Source organism: Numenius arquata, chromosome 9, assembly GCF_964106895.1.
Source record: "Numenius arquata chromosome 9, bNumArq3.hap1.1, whole genome shotgun sequence".
NCBI classification, from domain to species: domain Eukaryota; kingdom Metazoa; phylum Chordata; class Aves; order Charadriiformes; family Scolopacidae; genus Numenius; species Numenius arquata.
The window spans coordinates 56,691,359-56,714,694 of NC_133584.1; the positions used below are offsets into that span (position 1 = coordinate 56,691,359).

General features: G+C 39.6%; 1 protein-coding gene across 1 annotated transcript in view; it reads right to left on the reverse strand.

The window, feature by feature from the left end:
- The window catches only part of CDC5L (cell division cycle 5 like), a 34,414-nt gene that overhangs the window by 9,472 nt on the left and 1,606 nt on the right, over positions 1-23,336 (reverse strand). The window contains exons 2-14 of the mRNA XM_074154195.1: positions 22,335-22,438; positions 21,238-21,399; positions 20,239-20,366; positions 19,291-19,390; positions 18,813-19,031; positions 17,536-17,680; positions 17,223-17,411; positions 15,621-15,769; positions 12,892-13,054; positions 11,347-11,511; positions 9,347-9,427; positions 8,736-8,981; positions 5,813-6,010 (exon numbers count right to left, since the gene is read on the reverse strand). Of these exons, the coding sequence (XP_074010296.1) occupies positions 5,813-6,010; positions 8,736-8,981; positions 9,347-9,427; positions 11,347-11,511; positions 12,892-13,054; positions 15,621-15,769; positions 17,223-17,411; positions 17,536-17,680; positions 18,813-19,031; positions 19,291-19,390; positions 20,239-20,366; positions 21,238-21,399; positions 22,335-22,438 (2,049 nt within the window). The remainder of the gene's footprint in view (positions 1-5,812; positions 6,011-8,735; positions 8,982-9,346; positions 9,428-11,346; positions 11,512-12,891; positions 13,055-15,620; positions 15,770-17,222; positions 17,412-17,535; positions 17,681-18,812; positions 19,032-19,290; positions 19,391-20,238; positions 20,367-21,237; positions 21,400-22,334; positions 22,439-23,336) is intronic.

Here is a 23,336-nt window from a genome sequence, read left to right on the forward strand (position 1 = left end):
TTGGAAATACAAAAACTTTTATTTATTGCTTTCCTTGTTACAGGTTATGGGTTACCTTCATTGTGGATCTCACAAATATTCCAATATTCGGCAAGCAAAGACGTGATGTGTTACAGCTAAGCTGATCTAATATCCTGCTACTGTATAAAGGGGTCTTCTGCTTAATCTAAAAATAATTAATTTTCTGCCAATTCAATGAACTGATCCAGATTACCACAGAGTTACGAGAGCACTGGTACGTGGTCAGAAGTAATGGCAGGGGGCAGCTGGAGAAATAATAAGTAGCTCTGACCCTTTCTGGCAGAAGCTAAAATGTTAGAGCATCCCAGCTATAGTACAAACTCCATGGTGACCATTCTGGTAAGCAGTAAAAGTGTTTTCACACATGGGTAAAGACAATTCCTAAGGGATCTGCCATGATCTGTGCTCACCAGGAGAAGCATATACCCTCCATAACTGCTACGCTAAATACATTTACTCTGATGATCAACTGTACATTAAGCAGAGATCAGACACCACAGCAGTGCTGTTGCATAAACAGATCTATCAGATTCCAAACAGCTTGACAACGAAGACCACTGATAACCCTCAGATGTGGTCTGGTACCAACTACATTTCCAACAGACCTCATTAAAAAAACCCCAACAAATGTATTTCACAAAGGCAACACAGTAGTGCAAATGAATATACATGTCCATAAAAGTAGACTATTCAGAGATTCCACCATATTTTATTTTTATGAGTAATTTCTCTATTCCTAGTCTTATAAATGCTCTTATTTTCTCCAGATGTTTTGTCAGTAACTGCACACCTGAAAATCCAAAAGAAACTGCAAGCTTTAGAAGCATGTAAACTATAGAGAGAAATTTAAATACAATCTTCAATAAACTAGTAAGTGATACACCTTGCAGCAAAGTGTACCATGTAACCCATAAAACTCCAGTTGAGCAACTGGTTTTCAATGTAAATTCACTCAGAGGACTTGGGGCGCAACCAAAAGCAAAAATGGACACTTTGGTCTGGTAAATTACCATCTTGATGTATCTTAGATATTGCAAAGAATAGATAATTTACTATGGTTTGTGTACACAGTGGAACTACAGCTTCCTCCTCTGTAGACTTTGAATAGTGTTTATAATTTAGCAATCAACTGAAATGATGACGTTAATGACCACACTCTGAATAAAAATATTTGTACGCTACAAGCCAACAGTATGAACTGTCTTCAAAGGGAAAGTAATGCTGGCAGGAAGTTTCTACATTACAAACTATGAAGGGAAGCAAGTAGCTTGTTAAACAGATGCCTTTACTACCTCGAGGTTTAACATCCACCTTAGGTAGAAAAATTTTTCTTTATAAATATATTGCTTGGAAGGGAATGGAGTACAAGGTATTGCAGAGAACAGAAGCAGTTACTAAATGCAACTGTAAGCATAAGAAAAGTTCCATTTCTGAAAAGCCTGCTTCTGCAGTGTAGTCTAGCCTTGAACAAACACGCTGGACTTCTAGAAACTACTGGAAAGATCAGAAAATCCCACCAGGATTCAAGTAATTTAAGCTGTACCACAGACACAGAGTGAGGTCACAGGGATTCACTTGCATCAGCCTGAAACTCCCCATCCATAATGCAAAAAAGTTCACATACTAATCTTGTAACACTCTTAAGCCACGTTAAGTAACATATTCAGAGTCCAAAACCCTCAAAATAAAGAAGGGAAAAGTATTACTAATACATAGCAGTACATTCCAGTATTAAAACTATTGCATTACTGCTGCTGATGCCTGGACAGGATATCTAGCCAAACAGAAGCTCTCCGCAACTGCTCCACTTTCCCTCCTCAAGTTCATCAATAACAGCACAAATCTGTTTGTGATATCACCATCAATTTCAGAAAGATAAATGTCATGTCAACATATACAAGGCTGCCACCACTAAATCACTCAGGCAGTGAAAACAGGCCAATTAGAGAAAAGACGAGGGTTTGTCCACGCCATCAATCCACCCAGCAATCTCCGAGCAATGAAGACAAGCACTAGAAATAGCTGCTTTTTTTCGCACAGGATTTGCAGGGTGTTAGCAGTCCCACGTGGAAGTATTAGACAGTGACTACCCGATGTGCAGCTGTCTCCAGCAAATATCACTAAACTCTCATTTAGGTTTTTTTTGCCTAATGATCTTAGCGAAATACGAAGGAGAAGCAGCAGCCCCAAAAGCTGACCAACATCAGTTTCTGTTGCTGGCAAACTCTATTTTAGTTTCTACTCTTTCAAAGGAAGTTAAGAGTAAAAGCAAGTATCTTGGGGTATTGAAAGCTGAGCTAATATCCCTGCTTTTCATTAAGGTTGTCTGATACTTCCCATTAAAATATCTATTTCAACTGATATTGCTTTCAGACAATTTTCCTTGGGAAAACATTAAAATGAAGGTGGGTTTTGCCATTGCTGAGAATGGGTTAGGAAAAAAAAAAAAAAAAGTGGTGTTCTTTCTTCATTGTGTATTCGTTTGTTCATTAAACTGCCAGGCTTTTTATTTATTATTTTAAAAATGATTCAGCTGGTGACCTATACTTGGAAAACTGTATACGTACTTCTTGCTTTTATGAAGGGCCTTTTAAACAGGTCAGGCAACCGAGCTGCACTAAACTGCATTTTGCACACACTTGGGAGAGATTTTCAGCTCAAACTGAACTTTGCGGAGTCCACCTGCACTCAACAAACCCCGAGCTGTGAAAGCAGAACTTTCACTGCACCTGCAGCCGTGGGGCACAGCAAGCCCTGCCGCCGGCCCTGAGCGGCTGATGGAACTGGGTGGTATTGTGAACACACACACACAGACACACACACCAGTTTGTGCTCTCACTTTAAGTGCATCAAGTGATTAGCTGTGTCGAGCAGCAAGCGCTCCAATCTCCCAGCTCCTCTGCAGAGATGCACCTACACAGACATGGAATGTCACGATTGCAGCGACGGATCACAGACACAGCTAGCTGGGTTTTGTTAGCTGTCTTCCATGGAGTCCTACGCAATGTTGGTAGCAAATGAAGCCTGATTTTTTTTTTTTCCCCTCGGCAAGACCTTTGATTTGTATTTTACTTCCTGGGTGACCATCTTGTGACTACAAAGCAATGAGCACTTACAGAACGAACTAGGGAAGTGATCGTCCCCCTGTACTCGGCACTAGGGAAGTCCCACCACCGCCCTCAAATACTATGTCCAGTTTTGGGCCCCTCACTATGAGAAAGACATTGAGGTGCTGGAGCGGGTCCAGAGGAGGGCAACGAAGCTGGTGAGGGGTCTGGAGAACAAGTCTTGTGAGGAGCGGCTGAGGGAGCTGGGGTTGTTCAGCCTGGAGAAAAGGAGGCTGAGGGGAGACCTTCTCGCTCTCTGCAACTCCCTGAAAGGAGGGTGTAGAGAGGTGGGGATCAGTCTCTTCTACCAAGTTACAGGTGATAAGACAAGAGGAAATGGCCCCAAGTTGCACCAGGGGAGCTTTAGGATGGGTATTGGGAAAAATTTCTATACTGAAAGGGTTATTAAGCATTGGAACAGGCTGTCCAGGGAAGTGGTGGGTCACCATCCCTGGAGGTATTTAAAAGATGGGTAGACGTGGTGCTTAGGGACATGGTTTAGTGACGGTTTTTGTCAGGGTTAGGCTGACGGCTGGACTAGATGATCTGCAAGGTCCCTTCCAACCCAGGCAATTCTATGATTCTCTGAACAAATGCAGCAGGAGTTTGACGAGTGGATGATTTGACGCTACTTTCTTTGCTTCAATATCGTTAATAAGCATCCCACCACCAACTACTCATTCAACTATTGGGAGGAGATGAACAGAAAACAACAGCACAAGAAAGCCCACACAGAACTAACCAATTTAGAGTGCAGAAATAGCGCGCAGCTTAAAGGCACGGGGCCACACGCCAAACAATAAAGAGAAAACAAAATATTCAATAGCTACTCATTAAGCAAGCACCATCCACCCTGTGCAGTAAATGAGTCTGCGGAAAAAACAGGCTGTAATCATGAAATTAAAGACTGTCTCATAACGCATATCCATAGGCAAATTAAGGCTGCCAGAGTAAGGCTGTTTGCGCATTCCCTAACTTGGACCGTTTGACTTTGCAACGTTAATGCAGTTTTGGGGCGTAAGACATTTAAATTTCAAAAGCGTTTGTACACAAATTAGGTACAGCCCTCGGATGGCTGGCGGGAGGCCAGCACAGCCCCCGCTGCCATGCAAGCTGCCTGCTGCTCTGCTTAAATACTAGGATAGGTTTTTTTGGTGAAAATAAGAGTAGAGCAGAGCGTGCGGGAGCGCGTCAACCAGCGGGCAGCGTTGGGCAGGGCAATGGTGCTCTCTGCTGGGTGAGGAGCCACACAACAAGCGCTCTGGTATTAACGCTAAACCACTCGGCTACTGGGCTACGTGCAGGTGAACTGCTCCTGGCCCCACTGGTTGACTAACAGCCGTGGAGTCTGTACCTGGGCGACACTCTTGACCGACAGACTTTACAAAACACACATTCACCTGTATGAATCAAGCGAAAATTCAGCCTTTCTGGCCCCTTTCTGATGTTATTCTGTGGTGGTAGCTGTCTGAGGAGGTTTACTTCTAGCAACAGTAGCTATGTTGATGTTAATACAGAAGAACTTTAAAAAAAAGTTTCCTTTTACCATGGAAAAAAAATAACCTCAGGCCTGCATAATTTAGAGAGACTTTTAGACTAAAATGGTATTTTGGAAAGCAGTTACTGACTTACTGCAAGTCCGAACAAACACGTTCTGCAGGAAGAAACCATTTAAAAGCAGCTTACTTTTTTATGATGAAAGCCTGTATGTTTTTGTGTTGTGCGTGGAGTGTCTGGGTGAAACTCTAGAGAGTGGACAGAGCAAGGGAAATCAGTGTCAAGGGGTTTGAACTGCCTTCTTCTACTTAGTGCACCATACCTCAAACGATTTCCTCTCCACACACAGCTGCCTCCATCCCAGACATCCTACCAAATCTTAATGCCTCGTTAAGGCCTGTGACTGTTGCATTTGGAATAAACTGATGCAAGCATGTTGACAATGGAGAATGCTGCACTCTACAACGCAGCAGAAAGAGATGTAGTTGCAGTTCCTGGTCCCTCAATACCAGCTCCCTGCCATAGCGCTCAAACTCCATGCAGTATTTCCTGACAAAGTGGAACAGGATCACAAATGTCCATTGGTCTCTTTTTTGGAGGGAACCACTGGAATCGGCAGAGGACGCCAGTCTGGCACGAATTCAGGGCTATCAGAAACCAAATCTTAAGTTGGAAAGAGAACCTGTGAGGAGTTTTGGGACAGAGATGTTGTTTTTAAGCATCTCTCTCCGAAGTATCTCATACCGATCACTATCAGGGACAAAGCGCAAGACTAGAAAGATCAGGTATCTGATCCGCTAATAGCAGAGATTAAGAAAACAGCAAAAAAATCCCCCCTGGAGTTAAGAGAGAGTAGAACCTGACCTTCTCTCCAGCTGAGAATAAAGTGGGTGAGATGAGCAGTCCTACAGCTAACAGCGCAAAGAGAAACTGGGGGGGAGGAATACTCTAGGGATATTTTAAGAAAAGGAGGAGCATGAGAGAAGGGGATTTAAACATCTCAAGAACATCTATGAGCTCCCCAGGAGAATTCCTCAACAACCTTTTCGAAGGATTCCCACCAAAAGACCTGAATGATTTATAAAGTAACCTGTAACTCTTACACAGAAAAAAAGAAATAAAACACATGGGGAAAAACTAAAAAAAAAAAAATGTGGGTGCAAAAAGCAGAAAAAAGCAACACTGACCTCAAGCCTCTTTTCAAGTGACTCTATCCTGTCTTTTTTGCTGGCCAAGTTAGCTCTTGTGTAGCGGCTCTGTCCAGGCAGGTATAACACTTGGCTGTAACATTCTTCCCACACCTGGTTATAAGCTTCACTTGAGAGCTCTCCATGCCCCATTCCTTGCTTTACCACTTCCATCTCTTGTGCCAGCAGATCCTGTGCCTGTTGGAAATGATAAGAAATAAATTGCAGTTACAATACCCAGGATACAAGAAAATTCCTCGTTTTCAATCCTTCAGTGTGCAATCCACGGGGGCAGTTTCTCTTTTCATACTAAAAGCTCACCATCAGGTTAAGCTAACTATGAAATCTAACACAGATGCTGTGGATTATAAATGAAACCCAGGCTAGAAGGCTATTCACAGCGCAACTATTCCTCATTTTATATAATTTCGCCAAACTTTACATCACTCTGCTGTAGCTAATGAAAGCTGTGGCACAGCTAGACACTTCATCTTGCTGCAGAAGAAAAGAGATAAAAGCAAGGACCTTGAGGGGAGGGAGAACTGTACAGACAGAAGCAGCTGTTCTATGAAACAAAAATCACTTTTCATTTCCTTTTGCTTGCCCTTCTCCACACAACCTGGAAAGTCAACTCTAAATATTAACGGGTGAGCTCTATAAGCTCCATTGCAGGAAATACTACTGACTTCAACTAACACACATTCTGTTGCTAGAGAAGGACTAGGGAGATATGAGCATTCTGCTGTTTCCAGCTTAGTTTATGAAGTAACTTACAGTGAACTGAAAAGATTATGTTGTTCTCACAACCCTTTCTACCCCAGCCCACAAAACTACATAGAGACCCAGGACCTTCCAATTTTAATTGTAAATCAAAAACTCAAGTATCTTTGCCAATCTGGATCCTGGTGATTGTAAGTATATATTTAGTATATATATATGTAAGTATATATAAGTCTTCGTTTTCAACAGGATTTATATGTGCACCACAAATTTCCCTATCAGCAGCAGACGTCTCACTACAAGCAGACAGATGTTTTATAAAAGTATATTGCAAAGGAAGTAATTGAGGTATCACTAGATTAGATGATTCCAGGGATACCGGGGAAAGGAAAATTAACTACTTGTCCTCGATGGTCAAGACAGATAAAAAAGGAGTACTCTAACCACACCTAACAAAGCTAAATCTTACACAGCTTCACTTTCAATTAGCCTCTATTTGCATACTGTGAGGAACTGCTTAAAGCTATTTAGTTGCGGCACCAAAACAGCTCCCCGGCTTTAAGAGCTCAGCACACTGTGCTCAGCACCACTGCTAATCCTTCCCAAAAGAGCACTGCACATCAGGAAAAGAAAGGAGCATTTTATGAAGGGATTTTAGTTGGAAGATGTTCTAAAAACAAATGAAGAAATAAAGCAAAATAAACAAACCCCAGATGAGTGCGCAGAGATAGGAAAACTTCCCAGTTTGATTTTAGACAAAGAGGGAATATTACACAGAATGTTAGGGAGCAAGCAGGAGCAAGGACGCATACTTCTGTCCATCAGTTAGGAAAAAAAATTTCCAAAGACTCCGAAGAAAGTTTCCAGACAAAAACTAGTGGACTGTGTAATAGTCTCTAAGGGAAGTGATAGAAACCCCAATTCTCATTGCACTTCAAAACAAGCAGAGAAAGCACTCAGAGAGTGTTCCTAAGGGAACAATCTGACACTGGCGGGGCAGTGAAATTCATGATCTAACTGTATTTTCCATCTTTAACTTCTCCTGCTCAGAAATCTTCAAGTATAATTTTTCATTTAACAGCAAATTGGAAGTACATACTGTTCAGTGTTTCTCATTTGAGGTACTTGATTCATTGGTCAGATATGGTCAAGGAGACGAATTTAAAATCTGCTTGTATATCTTTAGAGTCACTTTAAAGTAATGTGGGATTTAGGTGTAGAGATACCACAGCTATTGTCAGAACCCAAGTCTCGGGTAGCAGGAGACTGCATAAAACACATGACTTGGTGCCACGTGATTTTGTCCTTTTCACTCATTTTTATTCCTGTAAGCATTTGGTCAAAGGTTACTGGCACAACTTCACAGGTGAAACTCTTTCAACGAGCCAACCACAGCACTGTGCGTCTGAACTGTCTCTCTGTCACTTGGCAGCAAAATGCAACATCTGTAGCTGCTTAAATAAATGAACAACCCGAACCGGAACCCTTGGTACAGGACTGCTATTTAACTTGGGATTACAATGCAAAACAGGACAGAGTGCCCAGACAGCCCACTCATTTCATCCAGCAACAACCAGTTCTGCCTATTCAGCGCTTTTTAACCAGGTATGCCTTAAGATCAGTTGCCATAACCCAGCAGGGTCCGCACTAGCACAGCTCTGTTGGATCAAGCTGGACAAGCATAATTAAACAACTTGATTTGCTGCTCCAAGTCATAAACTGGCTACCGCCATCCTATTTAGTCTGCACTACTATTTAAAAAAAAAAAAAAAAAAAAAAGCTTAGTAATTATGGATTAACAAACTGCATGGGCAGCAGAAGGTGGATACCACACCTAGTTGAAGTCTCAATGATGTAACATCAATTTCCAGAAACAGCAAAGTAGAATTGGTAACTGTTGGGGTGTTATAGCTCCTACCCTCACTTAAAACAATAAACAATCACAACACATTCACAACTATCTAAAAGACAACATCTCTAGACAAATACAGCATCCTCATAATTCTGCTGAGTGCCTAGATTAACATCAGCTCACAGAAGAGAGAATGTGCACTTATATTATCTTCATAACTCTTCATACAACCCTCTGGAGATCTCCCAACTAAATTTTGTGCAGGCCTGAATCCATCTTTTTTTGCAGTATTACAGGACCACGACATAAGGAGACATTAAGTCACTGGTAATTAGGCCATACAATCCTCACCTTCTTGAGATCCTCTTTGGAAAACTTCTCATAAGGATTTTGCTCCAAGTAAGCCATATGTTCTGCATTGTTGCTTCCAAATCCGGGGCCTTTCCCCTTCTTACCACTAAGTTGGTCTCCAAAAGGGTGGTGTAAAAGATCAAAATGAAGCATAGTAATCATCTCTTTCTTTATTAGCTCTTCACTCTTCTGCAAGTCTGTTAGAGGTGGTTCCACGTTTAAGGGTCTCAGTATTGTTTCATTAACCTGCCCAGGAATAAAAAAAAGTTCATAAACACCATATACACCAAAGGTCACATTAAATTCATAGACCTCCACCTGAATATGAATTTTATATTATCAGCTAAACCATGCAGAACAGGTGCCAAAATCCCATTCGATGTGACACACATACAGCAACCCAAATACTCAGTTGCGCTTTCATTTGGGCATATGAAATACCTCATGATAATTTCCCTGATAAAGTTTCCCAAAACAATGAAATCAGCATCCTCAAATAAAGATTTAATTCTCTCATGATCTACCTAGATTGTATGTCCTCCTATAATGGCTGTAACTTTTACTTTTTTTTTTTTTTTTTTTCCTTAAAAGCTAATTTTGTTTCCACTTACTTCTGAGGGCCGTGGTAGATTCTTCTGAACAGCTTTGTGCATTCTCTTCAGTTCCTTTGCACGCTCTGCATCTCGGAGAGCCTAGACAAACAAGCCGAGTGTTACTCCACCAACTGCAATACAATCAGATGCTTTCTACAAATGTGATGTAAAACCTGAACAATTACCGCAGCAAAGATTCTTTAATGTATAGACCTCATGCTATGAAGCCAGAGCCAAATAACAAGTCACTCTCTACATAATGGCATCGCAATTTACTGCCTCTGAAGCGCACAGCTAACTCCAAGAGAGATCCTAAAAGTCATTTCCAGCCATCAAATTCTCTTTCAACCTCAACCCCAGCAGACTTCACTCTTTACAAATTTCTCCACGTCAAGTCTGACATCTGCTCTAACCCTCCAGACAGGAAATCCACCAGGAAAAGGCAGATTCTTGCAGCCAGGACTCCATTTGTACTCTTCTATGACATAAAAGTAACTACTTCACTAAAACAATAATTGTGAAAATGTAAAACCAGGAGATTTCTCCTTACATTCCACTTTCAGGCAATAAATAATATGAAAAGGCAGCGCTGTCTAAAACTTCATGAATGATGACCAAGATCTTCCATGTTCTAATCCCAGCCATGTCATGCCTTTATTTGGAAGGCAGGATGTTATTTTCTTGTATGATATTACAACTCAAATTCTTTTCTCTATTCTACACATCAAAATTATTTCTATTCATGCAGAATTTTTATTAGTGTGCGTGTATGCACATGATACCCATATATATGTACGTAATACATTCCTCCCTAAATGGGACATGCTAGGAATCAAATTCTGGGAAATGCTTATCATATTAGAAGATACCAAAGCATAGGAATTTTTTTTTTAAATATTTTGTTCACTTGTCAAAGCACAGCCATTGGCAAAAACCTCTCTGAACTCAAAAAAACATTTATCTGAAGCTATATAACAAAACCACATTTGCATCACAACAATTAGGATAAGCAATAAGTGGAAAATAGGCTGTTGTTATCAACAAAAAAATTTTAAAGTGTCTCTAAGTACCGGCTCACACAGGTATTTAGTTAGCAGAATTTAAGCGGGTGCTTTACCCAGCCTTCCTTGATTCAGAAACAAAGTGAACCAAAAAAAACAGGGACCCTTTCACAACTTGGCTGGTTGGGTAATCCTGTGGTACAAATCACATAAAAGGGAGCAATTCACTGCATGGCAGATTCCTATCTGTGTGCTACCAGCCTGCCTGAATTTGGATATACCTGTCATGTTTCACGAACAGTAACTTTTCTTAGAGACTTCATCATAGAAAACGCTTTGTGTTACACAACATTAACAAATTAAGAAAAGGATTCAGAGGGAAAACTGATTTAGCCTCTGTGTGTGTATACTCTGATGGGAGCAGAGAAAACAGGTACGTTTTACTTTGTTATTCTGTAGAAGCTGTACCACTTCCACTAAACATGTATGAAACTCTGGACACTGATGGAGAGGGTACAGCAGAGGGCTACAAAGACGATTAGGGGCCTGGAACATCTCTCTTCTGAGGAAAGGCTGAGGGACTTGGGTCTTTTTAGTCTGGAGAACAGAACACTGAGGGTGGACCTGATCAACGCTTATAAATACTTAAAGGGTGGGTGTCAAGAGGATGGGACTGGTCTTTTTTCAGTGGTGCCCAGGGACAGTACAAGAGGAAATGGGCACAAACTTGAACATAAGTTCCATCTAAACATGAGGAGGAACTTCCTTCCTGTGAGGGTGGCAGAGCCCTGGAAGAGGCTGCCCAGAGAGGTGGTGGAGTCTCCTTCCCTGGAGACATTCAAAACCTGCCTGGACACGTTCCTGTGCAACCTGCTCTAGGTGGACCTTCTCTGGCAGGGGCGTTGGACTAGATGATCTCCAGAGGTCCCTTCCAACCCCATGTAATTCTGTGATACCACACAAAGAAAATATTCTATTTTAAACAAAAGGCACTATCTGCTTCACAGTCACACCTACCTGCTTGCGGGCGTCTATATCAGCAGTATCTTCTACAAAGGTTTCATCTACTTCATGTTCTTCAAGTTCTTTTTCTGCATTTTCAGGTAAAACAATCTCAAAGTCGTTCTTTGGAGCAGGAAGGGCCATGAGTCCAAGGCGCAAGTGTTCGCGAGACTCTCTCTCCTGTTGAAATAATGCAAAGATATAACGCTACGGATACGATTAAATTCCACTCAGCTACATTAACAGACATGAAAAATACACGACTAATATAATCTGGCAATTTTAGTCTGTTAGAAAGCCAACAGAAACAAAATCTTTGAAGTCTAACATAAGGGCTAATCCAGGCTGGCCTACAGACCATCACCCCAGAGTTTATGGACTATTAAGCACAAAAACTCTCTGATGATAAAAAACAAACACAAGGCTTTCTTAAAGACAGCTAATGAAATCTTCAAACAGGTTGAAATGCTCAAATAGAACAACAGGACGGCATCTTTGCCCCCCAGTAGCTTCAGTACCACAGCAGACTCACATGAACACCTTCCAAGAAACTGAAAATATGTGAAAGTGCGTCCACACTGACGAAGGACACAGGGGTATTTGCAAGCCTAACTGGAACTTCTTCCTTGCAGCTGCTCACAAATCTGGGGATTGTGGCACAGTACGAAACTGAGACAGACAGCACCAGATACGGAAACTGGTGAGAGTCCATGAGGAAACTGAAGCCTCGGTTTTCCTTCTATAAAAAGGCTAAGACAGAACCATAGTAAGTATAAGGACATCAAATAAACCTTGCCCTTCAAGCTAAGAGGAATCCTGAAACTCTGAACTTGGAAGAGCTATTTTTGTGAGAACACCATGACAAAAACTTGAAGTGGATATCATTAGCTAGCCCAAAAAGAGAAACAATAGCTCTGGTGGGGGATATCCAAAGTCACAGTTAAAGCTGCAGGATCAGCCACGTAAAAGGAGTTCCCAAGGTGCTACCTATTAGGTATATGCCCTTTTATACCATGTCTAATTGGCAGGGTACATCTGGCTGAATCTCCAAGAAAGGAAACATCTGTTGTCAGATGCGATGAAAGAACCTGGATGGGACTCAGATTACTGGACATCTCAAAACTAAGTGCTCCTAACGGCAAAAATTAAACTCCTTTAGTTCAATGTTGTCAACAGGACAGACTGATGAAAAGGTCCTGTAGGTAAATCGGGAAGCCAAGATGATGAAGGATTTGAGGGCTGTGTAGGATTGCAAGAAAAATTAATCTTTCCTGGAGATACATTTCCTGCTCAGCTTCAAAGATTCTTCAAGTAGAACTGAAACTTAACTATGTCTTCTTTGACAAATAGCTGAAAAGTGCTTTTTCTGAGCACACTTCTAAGTGGCAAAATTTCTGTTCTTTCAAATAAAGGTTTGATTTTATCAGGTGACGAGTATAGACCTGTAGACAAGTGGCAGAAATAACACTTGCTATAAGATAAAATTCCATTCAGGAGATAAGAATTAAAAATCCTGGAAATTAATAGAACGCTGACATCTATTTCTTAAGTACTTCTTACCATTTGCTTTGCATAAGATGGGTCACTGTAATCTGCCATTCCCTCTTCTGGGTTGATGTTCAATTTATCACGCAGCGGAGTTCTACCAGGAGTTGTACCAACCACAGGTTTAGGAGTTAGTCCTCCACGAGGAGTTAAGCCTTCTGGCCCATGAGAAGGTGTTCTAGAGGAAGTGCAGATACAGTGATTTATTTTTTTTTCCCCAAAGAACTCTACTTGCAAATGTCTGAAAGCTACAAAAAGTTATGTAAATACCATTAATAAATACAATCTAGATTTTTTCCTTGGGAGGCAGTGAAACCATAATATGCAACTAGAAGAATCCAAAAAATAAATTGTTTAAACCTGGCAAGATGCAACCAAGTACCTGTCAAGCTGAAATCTAGGCACGTCACTGTGATAAAAGAAGTTTCACAAACTACATCAACACAAACTCCCACTGTTACTCTGAGAGCAGAGATTATCTAGTCACCAGGCACTATTCTGGGATACATTAATCAGGATTTAATTGCAAGCTCTGATTTTCCTAACACCTGTGCCAAGTCATTCATTCTGAATTCATGTGGCTTAACAGCTGTCCCACCTTACAACTGAATGAATCACTCTGTCAATGCCTCTTCGCTTTCACTGATTGCTGAAGGAGTAATTACATTACAATAATTACTTTTAAGCACCTAAGGTTAGGCAAGATGGATTAAGTCTTAGATTTTGTGGGCTTCAGTTGCTTCTCCCATAGCCTAGGAAGAAATATTGTTCTCTGTCCCAATAACCTACTACATGAAAGGCGTGCAGACGTTGTCTTGGATATTGACACAAGTTTTCTGCTGCCAACTTATAATGAGGTTTCACACAGTGGTGATGATAATAATAAACTGATAAGACATTATTAAATGTCTCAAAGAAAACAAGCTCAGGAAGAGGAAAATCTTTTACAGAAACGTCTACATTATGGTACTCATCTACAATTATGTAAATGTTTTCCAACATCAATTTATGTGTGTTGTAGAGAATAATCCTAGCAGAGACAGACTGGGCAAGATGATTTAATACGTCATGTCTACTCCTAGTTACTGTAATTCAGTAGCAGATGCCATAACGGTGGACAAACCCAATTGTATATATGGCCTGACAGACATTACTGGTCCTCTTTAACGGGATACAGCAGTGCCTTATTTACCAGGTACGTCTGGGAGAGGCAAGTGATATTTCCCCCTTGCTTGAGGTTGTTCACCCATTTTTATGACACCCACAAAAACCAGAAAAATGAATTTTTATGTTTTCAAACTAATGTTTCATAAGATGTATTTACTTTGTTGATTACATTTGTAGAAAAACTCTTATGTTCACTTTCCAGAAGAAACAATTTCCAAGTAAGCCGGTCAGTTTTTTCTAGTTTTCTAGTCGGTTTTATCTCAGTTCCATGCAATGTTTAAAACCCTATTACAATTTTCAGCTTAATACCTTTTAAGAAAATGCTTATACCTAGGGTGTGAAAGAAAACAAAACAACTTAATGTTAAGAAGGCAACAACTTCCATAAAAACCATGCTTCAAAATGTTACAAATTTCATACCACCATAGGGAAAAAAGGTGTACTTAAATATTTGCTCTTTTGGCCTAAATTATACAATGATGGCTCTGCTTCACTACTCTGCCTCCTTAAAAAGTTGTGGCTTCCCTTTATTTATTTTAACCACTTAATGGATTCTTTTCTCTCTGCTCAAGGTCTTGGATTTTCACACTGTTACAGAATTTCTGCAAGCAACCCAAGTTGATACATAGGTACCATGTTTACATGTGCAAATCTGAACTTCAGAAGCTAAAAAAAAAATACTACAAACAACCCCAAACAAGCAACAAATATAGTATGTCTTTACATTTTTTAATACAAAATAACCCAAATGAACAGCCAGATCACTCCAGGCCAAACTCTACATTCATTCTGCACCGCACTGACGCCAGTAGATCTCCAGAAAAGGATTCATTTATGTAGATCCAATTAAAAGAGCAGGGCTTTTGCACACAGCTTTTAAACAACAAAATAAAGCTGCTTTTGAAAAGCTGCCATAAAGGTCCTTTTTATTTCATTCTCCACTTTTCCTACTAACATGATACAAGTAAAATTAGAACCTAAGTTGAAAAAATTGACAGACCAAATGTACCAAGTGTAGTACTTTTTAGCTGTATGGTATTTGGCATTTGTGGGATATATATTTATTCAGGACCCACTGTAAGAGTTAAACCAGCAATTCCATACTATTTAGATTGGCAATATAAGAAATATTTCATTTTGGATATATATGGCTTATAAAATATTTACTCCAGCTTTTCAAAAATTCAATGTGGGTTTGGCTAAGGGACCTCCCACACCTTTGGCTCCGAGGTAATACTTTGGAAAGGCTAGGATCCGCATACAGAATGACACTCCCTCTTACTATTTATACTCTTGTATTACTTCAGGAGAATTTATATTGCTCCAGACCACAGAAGACCTCATTTTGGACCAAAACACCAGTGAGTGGTACACCGTACAAATACAGATGATGTGGCTGAGCTTGTGAAAGACGCAGAGAAGGAGAAAGTTGTACAACAAGGGCTTCAAATAAAAAAGCAAGTTAAAATTTGAAGAACTGATCATAAGCTACTATTCCTCACATTACAATCTGCTCCCTCCGCCTTCACTAAATACATGTCCAGCCAAGCACCCAGTAGCAAAAGAGTCTGCTTTACCTGAAGGGTGTGGAAAGCACAGTATTTGGAGTCTGAACAACCTGTTTCTGCGGCGTTACCCCCGAAAAGTCACTTTCATGCAAGGGAGTGTTAAGACCTCCTTTCAGGGGGGTATCCACGTTAGTGAGAGCCATCAAATTCTGTGCTTCCTGTAGAACAGACAACACATGCAGTGCATCACTAAGACACTCAGAGTCAGACTCTACTATACATGTTTAACAGATTCAGAAGCAGTAAGAGCTGAAGAGTTATTTAAATATCAATCAGTTTGTGGAAAAATGTTTAACGCTTCTTAACTCCCATACACTGGTACTTATAAACCCTAACGTTCCACTGAAAGGGATTTTAATCTTCATCTTCAGTAAAATATATTATAAATTGGAATGGCAAAAATGAGTGCATTACTTAACGTTTCAACTTCCTTCAGTTTGCCAGACTCCATATATCTGCAAGATTTATTAGTGACTGAATACTCAAGTCATCCTAAGGATCCTGATTTCCAGAGGGAACAGCACACTTCCACTCTGAAATCCAACACCGATGAAGTTTATCCAAACTGCACTTCAAAAGGGACGTTCCAAAAGAGATGGTCACTGTTCAGATTTTTGGTCCATGACTCATTCGGGACTTTTATGAATACCCTCCTATTTATGTGTTTTCGTCTTTTTTTACACTGAAGAATTAAGGCACTCTGAAAATGAGCTGAGATAATGAAACTACTGCATATAGCAATTATATTCACAGAATACTACTAACCCATCTACAGAACTGTGTTTATGCACAATACTGTGATATACGTGATGTCAGAGCACTACATATGAAGGTCAACATGACCGTTCCTGCAAACACTGCACTGAGACTTAGGTCATGACCTGTGGAGTCAGGAACTTTCTCTTTTCTCCCATCACGAAACAAAAATTGCTGAAATACAGCTCATTGTCAACACAGGGGTTGTTTTTTGGTTTTGGGGTGGGGTTTCGGGGGTGGAGTTTTGTTTGTTTGTTTTACACGCTATCTGCACTGATTTCATTTAGCCGTTTCCCCACAGTCAACAAAACATTACCCAACACTACCAGTTTTTGGAAGAACCCGGACACTCACACAATCAGCACAACACAAATATAATTCAGAGGCTGCAAAGGTAGTTTTAGACAACCTTTGCCTTAAGTGGTTTTAAGCCAATAAAATTCTAGCAAAATATTCTTGCGTTGTTGCAGTTAATTAGTTCTTGTTAACTGAAGTAAAAGCTGAACAGCAAAAGTAAGTAGGCAATAATAAAAGACATTGTTTTAAGGAAAACAAGACCATATACACCTTCAATGCTGAGAAGTACCACAGACAAGGGGAAAAATATGTAAGAGACCAGAAGAATGGTTAATGATAAAACTTGTGTGCAATATATGATATAAAAAACCCCAAAATTATCATAATGTTTTCAAATAAGGTGACAACTTATCAGACAGAAGTGGATCTGCTTCTATCCCTTTCAGTGTGTCCTGGAGATCATGTGCCAGTTCAATGCCCGTTACTGCACGTTATCTAAGGAATGTTTCTATGGTACTTACACCTTCTATTCAGCTGACTTAAAAGCTCATACTCTACCTGCAGGATCCTGTCTTGTGCTGCTGGAGTTTTGGGAGTCCTTAGCGCGATGCTGTTGTTGGTCACATTATATTCAGATAGAAGAGTGCTGGAAGCTGAGTTTGTAATTCCAGATTCCTCAGCAGTCTGGCGTGCAATCTCACTTGCCTGGCCGACTTTTACAACTTCTTCAAGTTCTATATCAGAGATCTTTAAAAGAGAAAACCCCAAGGCATAAGAAGATAAAATACAACCACGAGATTCACTTGATGAAACAGAAATCGTTGATCGGCACTGGCCTTGTAACTCATTTATTAATCAATGAACAGCTTACCTGAGGAGCTGGAAGCACTAGTTTACTTCTTTTTTTGGTAAATTCTGACACTCCACTGGTCTGTAGAATAGCTGAAGGCAAGTCTGACTCTTTTTTGCGTTTCATATGTTGTTTGTCCTTTTTGCGCTCTCTTCCCTCCCTTTCACTGTCATTATGGATAAGACAATCAGTTTAGAACATGCAGGTCAGCTATGAAGTAAGCAAACAAGCAAAGAGCCTGTACCCTAATCAAAAATCGTATGCTGAAATAAAACATGTTGCAGGAAGATTGAACCACCTTGTGGTGTGGAACTGATTAGATACGATCTGCAGATCTTGCAGCAGAACCTAGAACAAGGCTGTGTAATGCCTCTAAATTCCAGATTTAGGCAACAGGTGGCTGCTTCAGCTACAATCAGCAGGGTCACTGGAGTAAGTAAAAAATGCCAGCCCAAGAATTTAGATAGCAAGAATTAAGAGGATGTGAACAGTCCCTTTTCCTCCAGCAGTTGCTAAGGGAAGACGAACATTTTCTGAGGGGTATGGGAACCAAGTTCTCTTCAGTATTTAACAAAAGTGGTATTTTCTTCAAACAGCAATGGAGTCAGCCTCTGAAAAATAATTTAGTAATCCATGGCAGTTTGAAGCTCCTGCCAGACCCTCTGAACTAAGAGCCGTACAGTAAGAATTAATTAGATACCAAACTAATAAACCAAATCATATGTAGACTGGACCTACCCTCTCAGTAAAAAGTAGCTGGCAGAAGTAGCGGGAAATGCAATTGTACAATTAAATATGTACCATACTGCTGCTCATGAAGATGGACATTTAATTTCTCAACTGTATATTTTTGGATCTTTTGGGGGAAGGGGAAGAAATTAAGCATTTAACAAGATTCTACTTAAGAACAATTCCATCAAAAGTAATACTACAACAAGTAAAATCTACTCCTGTAAGCAATCTTAATAATGTTATGACTTGGAGAAAGGTCAGCAAATACATAAGCAAATCTACCGCTAAAAGAAAACGAACCTCAAAAAACGTAAGATTTCCATTTATAGAGTAAGAATGTGCCTGAGAAACTTTATTCCCATGGAAAAAGGGTTCACCTAGACCTTTTAGAAAGATTAAAAATACAAGAGACTGAAAATGCAGAAGCAACCTGCACTGTTATCTGTCCCACGGAAAATATAACTCCTGCCTACATTATATTTCAGACATTTCCAGACTTACACACGTGTTGGGGTGGTTTTTTTTTTCAAATATACTGTTCCCTCCCTAGCGTAACACACACTTACGATCTTAATTCTCCATCCAGGTCTTGTTGACGTAGCTTCCTGAAATCTGCATCCAGGGACTGGTAGTTTTCCTCTGATGTATCATAAAAACCAGGGGCAGGCTTCTTTTCAAATGGAATTTCTGCATTATAATCCACACCTCTCTTCTTTTTCCTTTTCTTCTGGATCTCAATTCCAGCAGCCCGAAGTTCTCGTCTTTTCTGGAGAGCAGCAAGCCGTCTAAGAAAAAGCAATACTTAGTGATTGAAGTCCATACCTATAGATTGCTCCTGTATCCTAAGATCTGGTATTACTTTAATCAGCTGCTGCTGAGATATGGCTGCATGTATTTAAACAATAAAAATTAAGCTCTTGTCACAAATGACTACCAAAAAGTCTGATTCTGCAATGACTTAAGGCTGTGCCTGACTTTAAGCGTTCCAAGTGCTCCAGAATCAACAAAAGCAGTCCCAGTATATGAAACTAAGCATGAGCTTACCTAGCTTCTTCCAGTTGCTTCTCTCTTGCTTTTCTTTTGGCCTTCTTTCCCTGTGTATTAGCCAGACGAGCTCTAGCTTCAGACAGCATTTCGAGTTCATCTACAATAGCACAGATACAGTTGTGAATTTGCACTTAGAGATGGGAGTAAGGGAAAAAGTGACATTAAGATCACAAAGCAATCTCTAAAAGCTGAATGAATCAATGTTTTCACAAGCATTCTGTATGATTGCTAAACTAATTCTCTCCAAGTTGTTTCAAAACATTTTCTAAATCATTGGTCAGATGAAATGAAGACTTTAAGAAAATAATGCCTAATGTTGAAAATAATTCAACTAATAATGACAGCAAATCAAAATATCTGCATAAAGAGGCAAACAGACCACACTAACAAAATTATAATCTCATTTCCATCTTCATCTCATCTTCAAATACTCCATTAGAGAATTTGCTGATTTCATTTACATCCAGACCCAAGAGCGCTGTATTTGTGAACTTGTGACTGTTCAAAACAGCACTGGGCCATTCATGGAATTTTAGCAATGTTCATTTTTTTAGTTCATAACATTGCTATGTACAAGGAAAAAAAGTCATGTAGGCCTCCTGTGCTTCAGCCTCATCTGGGAGGTAGGAGCTGATGGGAAAAGATAAAGATACAGAAATAAGAATGCAAACAAGCAGAGCAGTTGTCAAAGCAAGTAACAGTCAGTCATGGTAAGAGATGATGAGGACAGATTAGAAAGCAAAAAACACACAAAGAAAAGGAAAAGAAAATTGGAGAAGTATAACTGATTGGCCAGATAAAGAAATAAAACAAAACCCGTAGAAAAAAATCATTGGGGGCAGAGAAAAAAAGACAAAAGAAACCCAGGGTACAGAGGCTGTGTAAAAGGTAAAACCAAAGAGATCAGATTTCTGTCAAAAAACAGTAAAGAAACTCCTATCTTACCTTCATCCATGTCAATAGGATCTGGCCTGGCTGGTTTGGTTTCTGGATTTGGATCAATTTCTCCCGGTTTAAGTTTCCGAGGATCATCAGCAGTTTCTTCTTCATTGTCTCTCTGAGCAGCTTTGTCCCTAAAAACATATTGTATGTATGTCACAACTGGCTCTTAGTTTTTTCCCCAGGATCATAATAACCATCCCTTAAATGGCCCCAAAGACTGATCAAAAAAAAGTAACCTCGTGCTGTGTACCATACATAAACCTGTTACACCATTACTGCAGAAAAGATTAGCGAACATGGTACAGTCACACAGTCTTAAATCAGACAAGAGAAAGAAGCCAACATAGTATTACATTATAACTATAAAATATATTATAAAATACAGTGTTGACAAAGCTAATAGTAGAGAACTCTCCTTGGGTAATCTTTAGCAGTAAGGACAAGAATTCAGGTAGCGTGGCAAAACAAACAATTGAGTTTCCCATTACGCTTTTACACTCAACCAATCACACCAGAATTAAGAAAGCTCAAAGGCAAAACAGCAATTTCCTTCCCTTCTCACAGCCTAAAAAAAACCCTCTGTAGGTACAGAGATGACGGCTGCACATTCGACCATTTCAAAAACATATGGGTTTGTGTGTGTCTTTTTTTTTCTCTCTCACCCACTCACTCATGTTGATCAGCCAGTCAAAAAATACCCAAATAAACCTAATATGGAAGCTTGTAACAAGCATCAATCTTGACATTCCTCTAGCCAGAATGACCAGAAGCAGGAAAATACAACTATCTCTATTCAAGCCTGTCCTCCAGGCTCCAGAAGCTTCTTCTTTCAAGCTAGACACATCAACTGAAAAGAAACGGTCCTTAAGGATTTCCTTACAGAACGACTTGGTCAACTTGAAACCACGACACTTCAGCACCATGGGAGAACGGAATGACACAGAGCTACAACAAACCCTGCAGATTTTCCTGGTGTGCACCTCTAGCAAAACAGTAACTCACAGCAGAAATTCATAGTGTTCCAAACACTGTGCAGCAGTTCTCCCAATAATCGGGGCAATGGTTCTCCACTGGGTTGGCATCAGCTTGGCCAGGTGCAACAGTTTCTCCTCCTCTTCCCGTGACCACTCTGTCTTTTTGATGCTCGGGTCTAGCCATTCATACCTGTTAAAAAGTGAAAAAGTTAAGGACAACAGATCCAAGATATTAATTGATTTGTCTTGAATTAACTCAGAACAGTGTTGATCCAAATCATCACAATGAGACTCCAAAATCTTGTCATGCAGATTTCATAGTTTCAAGTTTTTTCTTTACAAAAGGATGTTACTCCAGAGTATTTTTATGACATATGTATTTGGGCTTTAAAGTGTGTTATTTATCCACTGCTTTTCATACAGATATTGCCTCTTCTTCCTTTCCACATCTTTATTCTGGCAAAGTGAGGAGTCACAAAATTAATCCAGAAAAAGAAAAGTAACAATCACAACAACCAAAGTTACCAGAAACGGTAGATTTGTTTGGTCTGGACCCTTCAACAGTTATCTTACTAATCTTTAACTGTGCCACTACTGCTACTTTATACAGAAGTATTCTAATAAATATATGCAGTTCAGTACTCAAGAAACTAAATCTGATTCTCAAATAGATTTGTATTGCATGTATCTGCATTAGTTTTAAGCTGCATTTTTTTTTGTATGTATAAAATGAAATTCCACAGTGCAACTTCTAAACATTTATCCTCAAGACAAACTCTCAGTATGAAAAATTAAAAATAATCTGTAAGAGAGATTAATATCTTAAAATTTTACTTCCTTGGTAATACTCACTGATTAAAAATGTCTAAGTATGCAGGAAAAAAATCGTGTATGCAATTTTAAGTGATCCTGCATTTGCTAACACTGCACTTACTGGCAAAAAGAACATTTGGCTACTTTTGTTCAATTACTTCCAAGCAACAGGAATTCAAAATATCCACAACAGCAGAAATCAAACAATCTTAAAACTATTGTTCTTCTGTGGACATAAATTGATCTGTGGTAATTTCTAAATTCCCATTAATTGTGAATCTTATATTCCCAGACATGGATCTTCTCACTTACCATCTGGCTTTGCACTGCTTTGCTGATTTTCTATGCAATAAAGAAGCAATACGAGACCATTGGTTTTTGCCATATTTCATCACAGCTGCTTTCAGAATTTCATCCTTTAAAAAAAAACCCAAAACAACCGTTATGAATCACAAGAACTTGCAAAACAGAAAGTTTGAGCTCAAGCAGGGAAAAGGACGGTGGATTTCACCTAAAGGGCTAATCCAGTGGAAAGAGCACAGCCCTGCTGCTTCTTTTCCACCTTTTATTCTCAAGATGAATGAGGATTTGTATTTCAAAGGCCAATGAATCAATAAAGATTAAATGAAAAAGACACATGATGATTACTGTAACCAACTTCACAGACCCAACAGATCTTTCAAAACGATTACTTTCAATCCCAATTTTTAAAGGTTCTGTATGCCTTCCTTGAAGGAGAGCAATAAAGAGGTAGGGAAGTGTTTGTCTGGTAATGACACAAAATTTGGAAAAAAAGTAGAACTGATAGATACATTTGGGTGGTTTATTTTAAATAATACCAAAAAATTATCTTACTTTTTACTTGCATATTTTAATGAAAATGGAATATCTACCCATCAAAGGAATATGCTGTTAAAAAAGAAAGTATCACAAAAATAAAGGGACTTTATATTAAGTTTCTCTTTCACAAGTAAATCTTTAAACAGATCACTTGTTAACATCCAAAACTGCATTCCCCAAAGCATATAAACTTCTGGGGAAAAAAAAACCAAAAATGTAATGGATTCATCTTGGGAGTCAGGTTGTTCACATACATCAAAATGTGCACTAAGATTTCATCAAAAGCTGGAAGTCCTACCAATTGTCTGTCAATCCACCCATCAATCCCTCTCTCCCCTCCCCTCAGGTAAATGAGTTCATTATCTCTGGTTTCCTCACAGGTCAGAAAGTTGTATTTTAAATGCATCAAAGCTATTCGTGCAGCATTGTCAACCACAGATGTTCCTCTTCTGTATCCTGTAGCTACTTGTAGTT